Source organism: Eschscholzia californica, unplaced genomic scaffold, assembly GCF_041429995.1.
Source record: "Eschscholzia californica isolate CP2 unplaced genomic scaffold, dmEscCali1.0.p SCAF_4, whole genome shotgun sequence".
In the NCBI taxonomy this organism is placed as follows: Eukaryota; Viridiplantae; Streptophyta; class Magnoliopsida; order Ranunculales; family Papaveraceae; genus Eschscholzia; species Eschscholzia californica.
In genome coordinates this window covers 17,078,563-17,095,624 of record NW_028238461.1, presented here as the reverse complement: position 1 = coordinate 17,095,624, position 17,062 = coordinate 17,078,563, and the positions used below count along the sequence as shown (strand labels likewise).

Sequence of the window (17,062 nt, the reverse complement as noted above, 5' to 3'; positions counted from 1 at the left end):
TGTAACTTCTTGTTACTAGATGAAGTAAACTTCAAAGAAGTAAATAATGTATTTTACCTCTAAGTTTAAGCAAAATATTCTTCATCAAGGATGACATAAAAAAGAGAGACTAAAAGGTGATGTATTTTTTCCCATTGTCTGACTTGACTCAGCTGACTCGTTCGAATCTGAATCAAATGAACTCACAATCGACCCAATCAACCATCAAGTAGATTTAAGATCTAACTTAGAGAAAAAAAAAAGACTAACACTATCTAAGCAATTTGAGTGGATGCTGATATTCTATTCTTTAAATCAAAGATGACAGAGATTCCATGTCTCTTGGCAGTAACATTCATGGTTTATTTGGGAATCCATTTGAGACTAACAAAAAGTATCTTGTTCCATATCTTGTTTTATTTCTCTTTTGTTTATGGAACATGGAAAATACATATTCTTCTCCTAACCCACAGTTTTCATTTCTGAAAAGGGCCTGTTTGAAGAGTTGGTGCTTCAATTATTTACTTTCTTAAGCCTGTAATAGTTCAGTATCTTGTAGGAGGTTAGTGGGGAAGTGGTGGATGGTGGGAAGTGGTGGTGGTATTGGTAGGGGTGGGAATCTGGCAGGTGATCATGGCCTTACTCCCATGTTGATGTCGGGTCAGACTGGTCGGACTCTGAAACTTTATGTCAATTAGAGTTATTGGACGGACTCGGGTGGGTAGTGTCCAAAATCCGTCTAAGTCCATCAAATATAGCAGGTTTATCTGGTTTCGCGCTGGATCAGATTCACTATAAAAAATGCGTACACATCCTCAAGAGAACAACACCTTTGGATGTTGTCGACATAAACAAATGCCCAACAGGTTACTAAAGCTTAATGAAATTTGAGAAGCTCCACGATTGTAGATGAAAGTAATCCAAAGATGTGTGTTCTCTTTATCGTGTGGAATTAAACCACCTATATTCCCTTTTTATTCTTGAAAGTGTGGACATTAGTAAGAGGAGAATGTCGGGCAAATACTAACAAATTGAACTGGATGACGAGTAGCACTTCAAGACCTGAACCCAATCTGTTTATTTCATCGGGTCGATCAAGTTGGATCTGCATTCAGACTTTGAGTGTCCATGGGCTCTAACGGACTCGGGTGTTGATGATGTTTGAAAGTGGGATCCCAATTATCCTTAGAAAAAGAATCTTGTCATCTCTGATGTGATTGTTTTCATCTTGCTTCAATGGTGACTTGAGATGGCCAGATGGGACAGGTACCTGCAAAGACACCGGACGCTCAAGTCAGGTCAGCGTGCAGGTTAGAAATCGATCATATATGAGAGATTATGAGATTGGGTTCAATCACTTTTAGGCAAACTTATTATGATTATATAGGTTTGAATGGAGGTGGAAGATCACTGACGGAGAATTTGTGGTGGTAAGACATCGACTTATGCTTGCCACGTTGCATGGTCGTTAGTGAAAATATCCTCTCACGTGGTCGTATCTGTCATTAACGACTCCAATTAGTGGTACGCTATTTTGAGTTTTGTGTATCCACCTGTCTCTCAAGCATAACATGGCTTAATGTGTCGAGGTCACTTCTGCAGACCTCCTTACTATGTCTTTCTGGTCAAAGGAGGGCTAAGGGGCAAACCTAATTCAACTTCACCTCTTCGCTTGGCTCTCGGCTAAAACAAAGTTTTAGGGGCCTAGAAGACTGGTCCTGCCCGACCTCCCAACAATCTCTTTTGTTCAAGTTGGGCTCGGGTGGCAGAGCTATTTCTGTTTCATCCTTCAGATAGTTCTAACGAGGGCTTACTCGGGAGCGCGTAAGGCTTAACATGTGTCGCTCAGGTTTATTTGTCGACTCCTGGACTAGTTAAAGTTGAACAATATTTGATTCAACACGAGTCCCCCTCACTCCTTAACATAATGAAGAGATTCTAACGAGTAAGGAGTAGTAGATTTATACAAAAACATTTCAACCTGTCAGGGTTAGTCATAGAATTTCTTTTATAATATCAACAAAGCATTAATTAATGAAAGATAGTAAGTGTAACTTAGGGAGAGCAGCGGTCGGTGCTCTACAGAAGTCCTTCGTTCTTCTTGAAAGGCAGAGCTGTCATGTGGCAGAGTTGTGGCGCGTCACAACTGCTTCGAGTTACTTCCTCCCTACGCCTTCATTTCTGCTCACATCATCCAACAGCTATGTACACATTTAATTCATTCCCAAATATTCGTCTCAAACCTACTCGAAAACCCAAACCATTGTTCCACAAATCCCACTACTCAGTCGCTTTACTGTCACGTGGCTCAAATTTCAGCACGCTCTCTCACAGTTGCTGAAAACTCTCCATGAAGTCTCCTTCATCATGTTCCTCGTTTCCTAGGACTATTGCAGCGTGCTTACAGATGAAGACCTTGTTCTGCTAAGAAGCATGCTATATTGGAAGAATTTGACCTAGTCTCCCTCAATGCAAATGGACAGAATTTCAGGACTTCAGAATTCAGATCCGGTTCTTGGTTTCTATGTTTCTTTCTTTCAGGCATGTTGTGTCTTCTTTTGCACTTTTTCTTCATTACAATGCTTAACTACTATGGAGTCCTGCCTTGTCAATTGATTCCTAATGTTGTATTCGTCTTTATGGCATGTATTGTGGCCTGCATACTAGACGTAGAAGAGGAGCCTGACCTGTATGTCTTCACTTAGCTCTACCACATAAAGCCGGACAGGAAAGACTCTTCCTGGCCTGTGGGACGGTGTACTCAATACGCTTGAGTATCCGAAATAGTCAAATGGGAGTGTAATCAGGAATATAACTAGAGCATCTACTAACTCTATATTCTTGCAAGTAATTCTCCTTTCCGTATCATTCTAATGCTCAAATGTTAACCATATAATTTTATTTTAGGACCTATTAATCGATTTTCAAATGTCTTGGCAGGTCAGTAAAGAGCCTACGAGACTGCTACTGGTGGAACCATGGCTTCGGCATCCAACCCGTTCCTTAAAGATGGCCCAGAGGAAGCCCATGGAGCCCAAAACGGAGCTACCTACCTACATACATCTATATACACACATACAGACATGTATTACATAGAAAATGTATAGACAGCCGAGCGTCTCGCCTCGCCTAGCCGAGCACTTTCGCCTATTTGCACAATCCAAGTGCTTATACTTGATATTTACATACATATAATATATATGTATATGGTAATGATGGTATTACTTCTATACCACTACATATACAAATCGAAATCATCACTCAATAAATCAGTGAAGTACTGAAAATAACATTCAACAGCGAGAAAAATACTTCTCATAAGCCTCCAGCCATTTTGATACAAGGGGTACGACAATAGGTAAACAATAAATCACAGCGAAGACGGAGTGGGTACTTGATGAAGCTAACCAACAGTAAATGCACATACCAATAGGGCATAAACAAAAGAACAAGAATGGTGGGCGTTCAAACAAGTGGGAGATTTACATAAGAATACCCCAACTTAAAAAGGGCTGATTTCCCGAGCCAACTGTATCATGAACTCAGGTACAAGACGTTTTCGTGGAGGCACAACTTCATCTTCCGTATCCACATCCTTCTTCTCACTCTTACGGATGAACGCAAATATATCTTTGAGCAGCTGATCAGTACCACCTCTTAATGGATCCTACATATTAATATGATAAGAAATACATTATAAGTGCAGTTCATTTAATGAGTCATGAGGTCCGAATAAGTCATGAAGTTTCTATTTTCTCAAATTATGATGGTGAAGGACATGGCGTGTTGATTTTACAGATAAGTATCATCTAAGTACGCACAATGTTTTAACAAAAATGAATAAATGAAAGTTTTGAATGTGTATATAAGTGAATATTGTGCATTTAGTACCTGAAGAAACAAATCTGTATGAGTCTTTCCTTCATAGAGGAATAGTTCAGCTTGAGCTCCGACTTTCCGAAGAGCTTCAGTGAAAGTCTTACTGCATAGAGAAACTTATCAGTATCCGCTAATACCATGTATAAATATATCATAAACTTTTTTTTATTCAACTTGAGGTGATCCGTACAATAGAAGAAGAAATGCTATGCACGGAAAAGAAAGCACTAGTGCTAAAATTACTAGCTGTCTGTTTGGTGGCTACCAAGTAAAGTTTGACCAGATTACAATATATAATATCAGACTGAATTACTTTATCAAGACAACACATTCTCGTAAAGTCAAAGATTGCTGTGGAGTTTTTTTTTTTTGAATTGTTCAGCATGTGCCTCGAACCCTTGACCTCTAAGGTGGAAGATTGCTGTGGAGTTCAATAAGTTGCACCTTTTGTTTTTTACTTTTGGGTTTTAAGACATCTGAATCTCATTCATGTGAATCTACCGCTGACTCGTGTTGGCTCTACAGGCTAACAAATTCTAAAGAGAACTAATCTGGATTGTCTATCAAGTCAGACCTTCATCTCAAATTCAGCTCAAGTTGTTGGCTGAACAATGAAAATTAATTTTAACAATCGGACTCTAAAAATGAGAAAAGCAATCAATGAGAAAACAAGTAAAAATAGAGAAATGGCATATTCAGATGCCCCAAAGCAATACTTCTAATTCTTTAAATATATTATAGAACACGAAACAATATTGACGCAAGAAATAATAGTTCGCAGAACAGCGTGAAAATAAGGTATGATGTAGTCTACATTGATTTATAAGAAGTTCTAAATATTTGGGTGACATTGCTGATAGACTCGTATAAGTCCACTTGCAAAACGAAAGAATTTGGGCTAAAAATTTGCATTTGAAATTGAAGACAATGATACTTGATAAAGAAGGTTTATACCTGGCATCTGGTGGTATGGAATAATCTGCACCCCCATGTAAAAGTACAATAGGAGGGAGGAGAGAAACTGCATCTTGAAAACTTTGATCTTGTACAATTATTTCTGGAGAGAATTGCTTCAAAGATTGTTCCCCTTCCATTATGCTGCAATTTTATTTCGAACTATCCATATTAAAATAGTTAAGAAAAATAATGCATGACCACTAAGTCTAGTTATCTTGTGACGGCCCAAGCCTTCCCAATCAACGATAATGTTACCAATTTTGGCACCTCAGGCCCAAACCCACAAGGTTTTGCTCTTTGACGAAGGCTCCACGAGCCCACCCAAAAGACATCTCCACTTACTAAGTTTGAGCGTTACCTATAGCCCAGGCTCAGGACACTTTCGCGAGCGATGTGGATTATCACAATCCTCCACCCTCAGCGAAGAGTCTTCCTCGGCTCTGATACCACTTGTAATGCCCCGACCTTAGTAAGTGGCGAGGCTTTTTAGGTGGGCTCGTGGAGCCTTCGCCATGAACAAAACCCTATGGGCATGGGCCTGAGGTGCCAAAAGTGGGGACAATATCGTTAACTGCTAAGGCTTCCGGTGTGGAACAAAACCTCACACCGCGGTGGGTGGTGGCTAAGTGAGGACAATATCGTTGTGACGGGTCCACGGTGTCGCTGCCGACGCTGCGTACTCTGATGGTCGGGCGAATCGCGTGTTGTCGCCCATGGCGAGGCCTTTTGGGTGGGCTTGTGGGGCCTTCACCTAGAACAAAACCCTGTGGGCTTGGGCCTAAGGTGCCAAAAGTGGGGATAATATCGTTAACTGATAAGGCTTGGGGCGTTACATATCTACAAGAGGATAACACACACCATTAACAATTATTGGGTACCTGAGGAAAACCGAACGGTACAAACCTCGTCCATGAAAGTGATCAACCAAGTTTGGAATGTTGTACCTGTCGAAATAAGTTAAAGCGAAACAAAAAAAATTCAAGACCAATTTCTTATTTACATAAATAATCAGATGTAGACTATACAAGTTGCTAAGTGTAGCAAGAGGTAAGCGACATTACCCTCCTGATATTCCAAAATAAGCTTTTATTTGAGAGACACTCCAACACATCTCTTCTTTTGCAGATTCGCGTTTCGCCTGTTCCATAAGAACACAAGCAGCAATATGTGCACCAGCAGATTGGCCCATTAAGTAAATCCTACACAGTAAGAATGCCATAGAGCGTGAAACAATTAAACATATAAATGGTAGAAAGAATTATTGTATATACAAAACACAAAACTTTACCTATTGGGATCACCACCATATTGAGCGATATTGTTGCATACGAATGATATCCCTTCAGAGGCATCCTTGACCATATCACTAATAGTTCCTTGAGGAAAATTTCTGCACATTCACTTGAAACATCAGAATGTTAAATCAGCGCTATACAAAATACATGATTAAAATTCAATGTCTATGGTCAATTGGTCATTGCAAACTTTGATAATTTTTCTGATTAAAGGACAAATCAAGTGCCGTTTAATTCAAAAATGAGTTCATACGGACTATCAAATAGAAGGACTTGCTCAGATAAAGATATTTCCATAGTACCATACAGCTTTTTCAATGTGTTAATACCACTGTTACCTGGTACACGGATCGCTCTAGTACGCGGCACCCGTACCGGTACCTGATGCGCTACCATTTGAGTATCCCATAACTTAGGAGTATACCTCTTTGATAGACTATTTTGACTCCGGTATGTTTTGGATTATTCTTACCACACAGTAAGTACTCTATCTGATACATATGGAATAGGTACACCTACTCTCAGCAATTGTTTCTCTATTAAACTGTAAAACCTCGAGTGGTTAAACGAAAATGTAGTAATTAACAACTCAACTACTTTAGCTTATAGAGTTTTTAAAAAAAATCGGTTTAATTATGGGTGGAGATCCCGGTGCGCCAAATTTGGGGTATAGGATTGAGAACCCACTCAAAGAAGGCGTCACGCATCCGATACGTGGTCCCCAAGGGGGAGGGCTCGTAGAGAATCCGGTAAGTGGTAACTCTGGTGAATAATTCGAAACGTATACTATAAAATATTTTTGAGCTTATAACAAGTATTCAATATAGAAATATCTTTTTAGAGATGACAATATGATAGGCACCTGTAATCGATGCATGCCACAATAATATTCCTTTCTGCTAACTGCTGTCCCAAAAGAGCACCCCAGGCTTTATACCTACATAAAAAGATGTTCCGGAAAGAACACATAAGCCATAACAAAATTGTAACTGTAACCACCCATTACAAAAAGCAGTTCCATAAAATCAATAATTCCGTAAGAATGGATGTTTTTCACACACTGGCTTGAATTCTCTTACTCCATATTTATACATATAATATCAAAATTCCTCACCCAATGATCCATGCTCCACCGGTTATAAATGCGACAACAGGCTTTTTTCCAGCACTATTTACAGGTAAATACAGGTCCAGCCTGGAGAATCACAAAATTGTGAGTTACATCTAACGTAAAAAATCTTGGGCATGTAAACACTGCTCGTCCAGAAGAACGCGTGAAATAGGCAAACTCCATATGTACCTGTTTCTTGGTTGATCTCCATAAACTACACTTCTCCGAACCTGACTTGAGAAAAAATAGTAATATGCAACTGCAAATGATAAAACAGTAACTTATTTACTTGAAGAAAGCGTGATATATTTAAGGATATAGAGTTTGAGAACTATGAAATAGAAAGCTAAAAATCCTTGAGGAAATCAGATTCAAGTAATCAAGCAGATTTGCACGTGTGAATACATCAACAGAATATTTAGGTTGATAGTCATTAATGCACAAACCTTGAAGAAAACCAGGCATAAGAAGCATGGCATAGCAACCAAGAGCAAGAAATTTTGTAATCCACCTGTAACCTACCCTGAATGAGAATAAAGGGTCAGAGAGTATGTCGATGAATATTTAATGACAAATAAATGTTATGAATACAATAAGCTCAACAGACAAACCGAGCAAATTCTTTAGTCGACTTCACATACTACAGCAACTGTGCAGTACAACTTCTTCAAAACATCTCACTTGTTTATACTAGCTTTTGAATTGGAGGACGTCTACATTAATTAAAAAGATCCCAATCATCTAAGATGTCTCTTCTTATATGCTTCATTTGATGTCACTGGTAGTAACTAGTAAGTTTTTTCTGTTAACTTATATCAAACTTAGATCCCACTCTTTCTTCAAGTTTGCACAATAATCTAACATCCATGATGCGCCGTATTAGTATTATCTCACGTCGCCTCGAATTTGATTTGCAAAGTAGATATGCCTTGGGTATTCCTTCCCTTGCAAGCAGGTTTTCAGGAGAGTTAGGCTCAATGAGCTCTAACATGGTACCGGAGGTAGTGTCTCGAGGATGGGCCCAGACTTAGTAACCTTAGCCCTTCGTGAAAATGGATTGTTGACTGACTTCAGTCTTGGCGTTGAGGGTAGGTATTAGCATTATCCCACATCACTTGGGCATTGAAATGAGCAAAGTAGATAAGCCTTACGTAATCCTTTCCTTGCAAGTCAGTTTTCAAGGAGAGTTAAGCCCAATGGGCTCTAACACACCGAAGGCATGTTATATTTATCGCTTTTAGGTTATATACAGAGGACAACACAGAAGCACAAAAGGAAATAAACAAAAGATGTAAAATTTAGATTATTTAGTTAAAGACACAGATCAAGTTTTTTGTGGCACCATTCTTCTTTGTCAGAAGTATCATTGGAACGATTCATACTTCCAAGTGAAACGTGACATACTCCAGCGCGCATCCTTTACACGTTTGCCTCATTCATTCATTCATAAAGCTTTTCATGGGTATGTGGGGAACTAAGGGTGGAATTGAGAAACCTTAAATTGTCAATTCGGAAATTAAAAAATACTTGTTATCAGATATGAAAAATAACTAGTCCAAATAGATCATCAGCCACTATAGAACTGAAACGCACCCAAGAGTTCTACAAGATGTAGCAGCAATGAATTCTCCCAAATTCCGAAGCATGAAGAAACTTCACTATGGAAGTACAAAGACCCACTAATAGTAAACTTCCTGATAGAGATGAATGGCAGCAACAACCACAAAAGGTGTATCGGAGGCGTCAAAAGAAAGATTCTAAGGCCCAAATTCTGATTTGGCATGTCTTAGATGAAGGGCCCACCTGGAATCTTGAATAATGTGGGCCTAATCCAAAATGGTTCCACCTTGTTCAATGTTTAATGCCTTTTAGTGTCTCTTTAATGTCTTTAATGTCTTATAGTGTCTCTTTAATGTCTTAAATGTCCTTTATAATGTCTTTTAGTGCTCTAGGAGTTTAGAAGTTCAATAGTCTACAAGTAAAGATGGCAAAGGTGGGTTTTAGGCCTATATAAGGCATGTAATTCTGCTGTTTGAGACAGACAGAGAGTATTCCAGCAGCTAGTTAAGCTTTATGTGTTTGTGTGATGCAAATACCCCAAAGGTGTGATGCCTAAGGGCTCTAGGAGTGATTCCTAGTTTGTACTGGTGTGATACTAGTGCGTTATTTCTTATATCTATAATATAATCAAGCTATTTTCTTCCTTATTTCCAACTTCCCATTTCTGTCCTACATCATTTTGGTACCAGAGCGAGGTTACGTATGGCAAATAGATCTGGAAGAAATTTGCGAGGAAGAATAACTGATGACCAGCGTGACGAGATCCTTTTCAGAATTGTAGATACTCTCAATGATATTGAAATCAGACTAGGAGAGATGGAAATTCGAACACGCCATCCAGGTAATAATTCTGAAACTGCGGGACAAGATGACCAAGTTGGTAACGATGAGGAGGAAAATCAAGACGATCAGCCCCAAAACAGTCCCCCAAGACGTAGGACTCGTGTTTTTGAACCACTAAGAAACATGAGGGTACCAGAACATGATGCAGCTGGTGATATTACAAAGAAAGTAAGGATTGAAGTACCAGATTTTGAAGGTAAGGTTGATCCAACTCTATTTTCAGATTGGCTTACATCAATCGAAGAGTACTTTGATTGGTTTGATATGACTGACGAGCGACGAGTTAGATTTGCTAAGATGAAACTGGTGGGCTTAGCAAAAGTGTGGTGGAATGGTGTTGAAGGAGACATCAGACGAAAGGGACTGCCATCAATTGACACATGGCAAGAAATGAAGATTAAACTACGAGAGAAATACATGCCAGCAAACTATCATGACAAATTGTGTGATCAACTTATTAACTTAAAGCAAGGCAGCATGTCAGTGATACAATACATGCAGAAATTTGATGAGCTTAAAACTAGGAGTGAAGTGGTGGAAGATCCTCGACAAGCCCTTGCTCGATTTAAAGCAGGCCTAAGAGCTGATATAAGAAGGGAATTACTTCGACATCCAATCTACAATCTGGAACATGCTTTCCAACTTGCGTTGGACATGGATGAGTACCTAAGCTACCCTATAACAAAGAAGTTTGGGAGTCAAACCATGGAAACAGCAAATCGGAGGTCTAATGATGCTAATTATGGAGTTCGGACAGCAACAAATCAACAGGCCAACAAATCTCAAGTTTTTAGGGGTTCTTCTGCAAGAGATAACGCCAACGGCAAACCCTTTTCAGCAAATAAGTGCTTCAAATGTGGGGAGACTGGTCATTTGGCATACCAATGCCCTAAGAAGAACTTACATATTGGTATAGAAGACGAAACGGAGGCCGGTATACAAGGAGATGAAGAGAATCAAAATTTGTTTGATTACGGGACATATAACCCCGATGACTTAGAAGAAGATGAAGAAGATACGTCTCATTTATCTGTTGTTAGGCGCATCCTAGCATCTCCAAAAGTTGAGAAAGAAGATTGGCGACGTACTTCAATCTTCCAAATGTTGGTTCGTTGTGGTGACCAAGCTAAAAAGCTAATTATCAATGGTGGGAGCTGCATGAATGTTGTTTCAGCAACCACAGTTGAACACCTTAAGCTTGCTGCCCAACCGCACCCACATCCTTATAAAGTGGCATGGATAGACAATACCTCAATACCGGTAAGTCATCGCTGCCTCGTTTCACTTTCTTGTGGTACTTATAGTGATTCGATTTGGTGTGATGTGATTCCTATGAAAGTTGCCCACATAATTCTTGGGCGCCCATGGCTTTATGATCGTGATGTGCACCATCACGGGAAGGAGAACACATACAGCTTCACATTCAACAACAAAAACGTTGTTTTGAAGCCTATGAGTACAGCTGAAATTGAAAAATACAAGGAAAAGAAGCCCAAAACTGTTGTTGCAAGCAATAAAAAGTCCCTTCACATGATTACCAGGAAGGAATTTGAATTAGACAGCAAAGAATCGGGATTTGTGTATATTGTAGTGCAGAAAGAAGTTGATAAAGCTGCTGCTGTCCATGCCCCTTCGATTCCCTCGGAAGTGTCGAAGTTATTGGCTGATTTTTCTGATGTGGCACCTGAAGAACTACCTGATGAATTGCCTCCTATGCGTACTATTCAACATGCAATAGACCTGGTTCCGGGATCACAACTACCAAATCTTCCAGCTTATCGCATGAATCCAAGTGAGCATACTGAGTTACAACGGCAGGTTAAAGAGTTGTTAACCAAGGGTTTTATTCGTGAAAGTTTGAGCCCTTGTGCTGTCCCCGCGTTGCTCACACCAAAGAAAGACGGTACTTGGCGTATGTGTGTTGATAGTCGTGCTATCAATAAGATTACCATCAAGTATCGTTTCCCAATACCTAGACTTGATGATCTATTAGACATGATGGCTGGTTCTCTAATATTTTCCAAGATAGATCTCAAAAGTGGCTACCATCAAATACGCATCAGGCCCGGGGATGAATGGAAGACTGCATTTAAGACGAGGGATGGTCTATATGAATGGCTAGTCATGCCTTTTGGCTTGTCTAACGCCCCTAGCACATTCATGCGCTTCATGACTCAGGTATTACAACCCTTTATTGGTCAATTTTTGGTTGTTTACTTTGACGATATCCTTATATACAGCAAAACAAAAGAGGAGCACCTTGTCCATTTGCAACGAGTTATGAGGCTTTTACGCCAAGAGAAGCTCTATGTTAACCTGAAGAAGTGTTCCTTCATGAGCACACATGTTGTTTTCCTAGGCTTTGTTGTTTCAGCGAAAGGTGTACAGGTCGATCCGGATAAGGTAAAAGCTATCACAAATTGGCCAACTCCGAGTACGGTACATGATGTACGAAGCTTTCATGGTTTGGCAACATTCTATAGGCGTTTTATCAAGAATTTTAGTACTGTCATGGCACCTATAACTAATTGCTTGAAGAACGGGCAATTTGTATGGACGAAGGCAGCATCAATAGCTTTTGACGAGATAAAGAAAAGGATGACGGAAGCTCCTGTTTTGCACCTTCCTGACTTCTCAAAGGTGTTTGAAGTGACATGTGATGCATCACATGTGGGAATTGGAGGTGTTTTAAGTCAAGAAGGACATCCAGTCGCATTTTTCAGCGAAAAACTGAATGAGGCAAAGCAAAAGTATTCCACGTATGACAAGGAATTTTATGCTGTTGTTCAAGCCCTTCGTTATTGGCGGACTTATCTTATTTTTCAAGAGTTTGTGCTATTCTCTGACCATGAGGCTCTCAAATACATAAACTCTCAAAAGAATTTAAATCGTCGTCATGGTAAGTGGGTTTCTTTCTTACAAGAATATGCTTTTGTTATCAAGCACAAGGCAGGTACTGAAAACAAGGTTGCTGATGCTTTAAGTCGAGTAGTTCATATCCTCTCTTCCATGCAAGTCCAAGTTGTCGGTTTTGATTTACTAAAAAAGGACTACCCCTCTTGTAAAGATTTCAGCATCATCTATGCTGATTTGTTGGCTGGACAGCAAGGAGTACATACTGAATTTTCTATACACGATGGCTACCTGTTCAAGGGGACTCAACTTTGTTTACCCGACACGTCTCTTAGAGAGCAAGTAATATGGGAATTACATGCAGGAGGAGCAGCAGGTCACTTTGGAAGAGATAAGACTATTGTGATGGTTGAAGATCGATTTTATTGGCCAGGCTTGAAAAGAGATGTTGCCAAAGTCGTTTCTCGTTGTCGAACTTGTCAAACAGCAAAAGGAAGGCGGAAAAATACCGGCTTATATATGCCATTACCTGTCCCTCATGAACCATGGCAAGACCTAAGCATGGACTTTATCCTTGGGTTACCAAAAACCCTAAGAGGCCATGATTCCATATATGTGGTTGTGGACCGATTTTCGAAAATGGCACATTTTATTCCGTGTACAAAGACTGCTGATGCTGTCTCTGTTGCTAAGCTCTTCTTTAAAGAAGTGGTTCGACTTCACGGGTTGCCTACAACCATTGTCTCGGATCGTGATGTGAAGTTTATGAGTTATTTTTGGCGTACTCTATGGAAAATGATGAATACAAAGCTGAAGTTTTCTTCTTCTTTTCACCCACAGACGGATGGTCAAACAGAAGTTGTTAATCGAAGTTTGGGTGATTTACTTCGCTGCCTAGTCGGTGACCATGCTCCTAGCTGGGATCTGGTCATCCCTATGGCTGAATTTGCTTAAAATAGTTCAGTGAACAGATCTACTGGTCGCAGCCCCTTTGAAATAGTAACTGGTATACTTCCAAAGAAGCCTATTGATTTGGTTCCTTTACCAATTGAAGCACGCCCTAGTGCTGAAGCAGATGCTTTTAGTAAGCACATTCGGGACATACATGATGAGGTAAGGCGAAAGATTGCAATCAGCAATCAAAATTATAAAGCACATGCTGATTTGAGGAGGAAGTTTATCGAGTTTAACGAGGGAGACATGGTTATGGTACGAATCAGACCCGAAAGGTACCCAAAAGGTACTTTTAAGAAACTTCACTCTAGAAGTGCTGGTCCATATATGGTTCTTAAGAAGATCAGCTCTAATGCATATGTTCTCGACTTACCCAAAGATATGGGCATAAGTAATGTGTTCAACATTGAGGATCTTACTTTGTACCATGAACACGACAGCTATGTAGTTGACAAGGATCCTGTCATTCGCCTACCACCAGCCCCACATTCAAAAGAAGAAATTGAAGACGTTGTGGATCATCAAATTGTTTCTACTAGGGCAGGTGGTTATCAAAAGTATTTGATTAAATGGAGGGGACGCCCACTTTCGGATTGTACTTGGATTAGAGATGATGAGTTTCAAAGACTCGACCAAGACCTTTATGAGAAGTTTCATGCAATTAACTCGCCGGGGTCGAGTTTTCTCAAGCCAGGGAGAGTTGATAGAGTTGAATGGCAGCAACAACCACAAAAGGTGTATCGGAGGCGTCAAAAGAAAGATTCTAAGGCCCAAATTCTGATTTGGCATGTCTTAGATGAAGGGCCCACCTGGAATCTTGAATAATGTGGGCCTAATCCAAAATGGTTCCACCTTGTTCAATGTTTAATGCCTTTTAGTGTCTCTTTAATGTCTTTAATGTCTTATAGTGTCTCTTTAATGTCTTAAATGTCCTTTATAATGTCTTTTAGTGCTCTAGGAGTTTAGAAGTTCAATAGTCTACAAGTAAAGATGGCAAAGGTGGGTTTTAGGCCTATATAAGGCATGTAATTCTGCTGTTTGAGACAGACAGAGAGTATTCCAGCAGCTAGTTAAGCTTTATGTGTTTGTGTGATGCAAATACCCCAAAGGTGTGATGCCTAAGGGCTCTAGGAGTGATTCCTAGTTTGTACTGGTGTGATACTAGTGCGTTATTTCTTATATCTATAATATAATCAAGCTATTTTCTTCCTTATTTCCAACTTCCCATTTCTGTCCTACATCACTTCCTCTCTAACAGAAGAATCATAGACCAACTAAAGTTACTTAAGATTTCAAATTGCACAAAAATGATAACTAAGTCAAATTTCTCGAAATCCCATCCAACTCTTGTGGATTTCTAGTGCAATTTATAAAACTTTTTTCATTCTCGATTAGATCACACCATGACACAAATACACAACTACTTAATCATTCTAAACATTCCTTTGTTTAATCATACCCTATCTTGAACACTTTTAAGTGTCCTAATTGTCCTACCCATGAATCATAAACTTCAAACAAGGGACTTGTTTTTGTTTTTTCACAATCCCCAACTCAAAATTCAAAATTGTAGGCATTTCAACTACAAGGTTCTAAATTACCACCTCATGTTCTTTCATTTCAAGTCTGATATATAAGAACTTTCTACAAAAGTTAGAACAGAAAAAGTATCAAAACTATTAAATTACAAACCTAATAATCTGACAAAACTTATAGAGAGAAAGAGAAAGAGAGAGAAGTACCCAAGATATCGCAATAGGGTAAAAGTAAGACGAGTAACCAAATATGTCTCAGCAGCAGCATGCCTAACCTCCCTTTGAAAAGATTGTTGCTTAGAGAGACAAGCAACTGAACCATCACTACCCATTCTTCTTCTCCTCTGATTATTATAATTACTATTCATATTATTCTTATGATTGGTTTTTGTATTAAGGGCATAACTAAAATCCCTAGATATTAAGGGTTTCTTCTTATCATCAATAAAAGATGAAGGTAAGGATGAAACTTTATCTTCTTCTTCTGTCATAATTGGAGAAGATAATGATGAAGAAGAAGAAGAGATTAATAAGTAATAGAACACAACTGAATTTGATTGGAAAAAAATTGGGTTTTAGATTGGATTTAATAAGTATATTTGGATCTATATATATACTTTGGTGATGAGTGAATTTGATTTGAGGAAATGGGTGAACTGTTTTAAGAACATGGAGACTAATCAAGAAATTTCTTTATATATTTTGTTTTCTCTCCTTTTTCGTCTTCTTTTACCTTATTTTTTTCTATTGTTTGAATCTTGCGGAGGCAAATGCCAGTATTGGAATTCCTTATTAAAATTAGAAGAAGTGATAAAATACAAACAAATGTAGAAAAAGTTCCATATGAGATTAAGGAGTTATGACACATGGCTCTATTTTATTTGGTAATGGTATAGGTAGTGTTTGTTTGTTATTCATTTAAATCGATGACTTGAAGTCTGAATTATTTGGAGTTGTATTCAAACGATTTGTTTTTATCTTACTCTGTCACGTTAGATTGACTAACTAACGTGACTAATATGGTGGCTTTTGAGTCAGATCGATTCAGACAAATCAAATTTAGGTGAGGATAAAAAAATAAACAATACCTTACTGCAAATAAATAAGAATTATGAAGGAGAAAGAGCTTATATTGCATCATTAAGTTTGAGTGGTTCAGTGATTAGTGAAGGAAGAGATGAGAAAACAAATTAAGAGAAAAACTTAGATGAAAGATGAGTAAAGAAAGGGAAGAGTCATCGCTAAAGTTATTAAAAGAGTTTGTACTTACTAATTGTGTAATATTTTCTTTTTAATTATAATGTATTGGTAATTATTACATGAGGAGAAAAATACAAATGTGTTTTTTAACACTTTTAAAGTAAATGCAAAAAATAAGTTTAAGAGTCTGAGTTGGAACTTATTTTTTTGCACTTATTTTACCACTAGTTAAAAGTGATTTTCACTTATTAAGTATTAAGTGATTTAAAATTGTCGGCTCACACTTAATAAGTGAAAATCAGTTAATAAGTGCAAAAAAATCAAACATACTCTAATGTAGGGGTGGGAAACGGGCCGGGCTCGGGCGCCCATGGGCATCAAAGTTCCGGGCTCGGGCGTTTCGGGCTAGTCTACTCTATGTCCATTTGACTAAACGGGCGGGCTCGGGCCGGGCAAAAACCTAAGTCTCTTGCACAAAGCCCGCCGTGTGCACTAGCCCGTAGCGGGTACTTCGGGCTACGGGCCGGTTGGGTTTCGGGCGCACTCATAACAAAAGTAATAAAAATTTCTTCAAAAAATAAAACTACAGAGAGGGAAAATTTCTTCAACAAAATAAGGAGAAACGAGCTCAATCCTAGAGTTTAACACATAAAGAAGTTGTACACATTTAGATCTACATATATCATCATATGAAATTAAATAGGAGTTACAGAAGCTACAGATCTACAAAGAGAAGTTATACACATATAGATCATCAAATGAATTGAAACAGAAGTTATAAATCTAAATTTTTTATAAAACTTTTAAGAAAGACAAAATGAAGAAAAATTTACAAGAAAAAGATGATTTGCTTAACTAACCACTCGATTTCTTCATGTTCTTATGCTCACCTCTCT

The 17,062-nt window shown here is 38.7% G+C and overlaps 1 protein-coding gene across 1 annotated transcript; it reads right to left on the bottom strand.

Annotated features, from left to right (window-relative positions):
• Positions 1-3,221: 3,221 nt before the first annotated feature.
• LOC147543284 (isoprenylcysteine alpha-carbonyl methylesterase ICME-like) lies at positions 3,222-15,778 on the bottom strand. The gene is made up of 11 exons (XM_086632405.1): positions 15,174-15,778; positions 7,668-7,744; positions 7,411-7,480; positions 7,225-7,305; positions 6,973-7,047; positions 6,104-6,205; positions 5,877-6,014; positions 5,694-5,759; positions 4,813-4,956; positions 3,871-3,961; positions 3,222-3,646 (listed from the first exon to the last, which is right to left on the bottom strand). Exons 1-11 carry the CDS (start codon positions 15,455-15,457, stop codon positions 3,482-3,484), a joined length of 1,293 nt encoding a protein of 430 aa, XP_086488531.1. The 5' UTR covers positions 15,458-15,778; the 3' UTR covers positions 3,222-3,481.
• Positions 15,779-17,062: the final 1,284 nt, after the last annotated feature.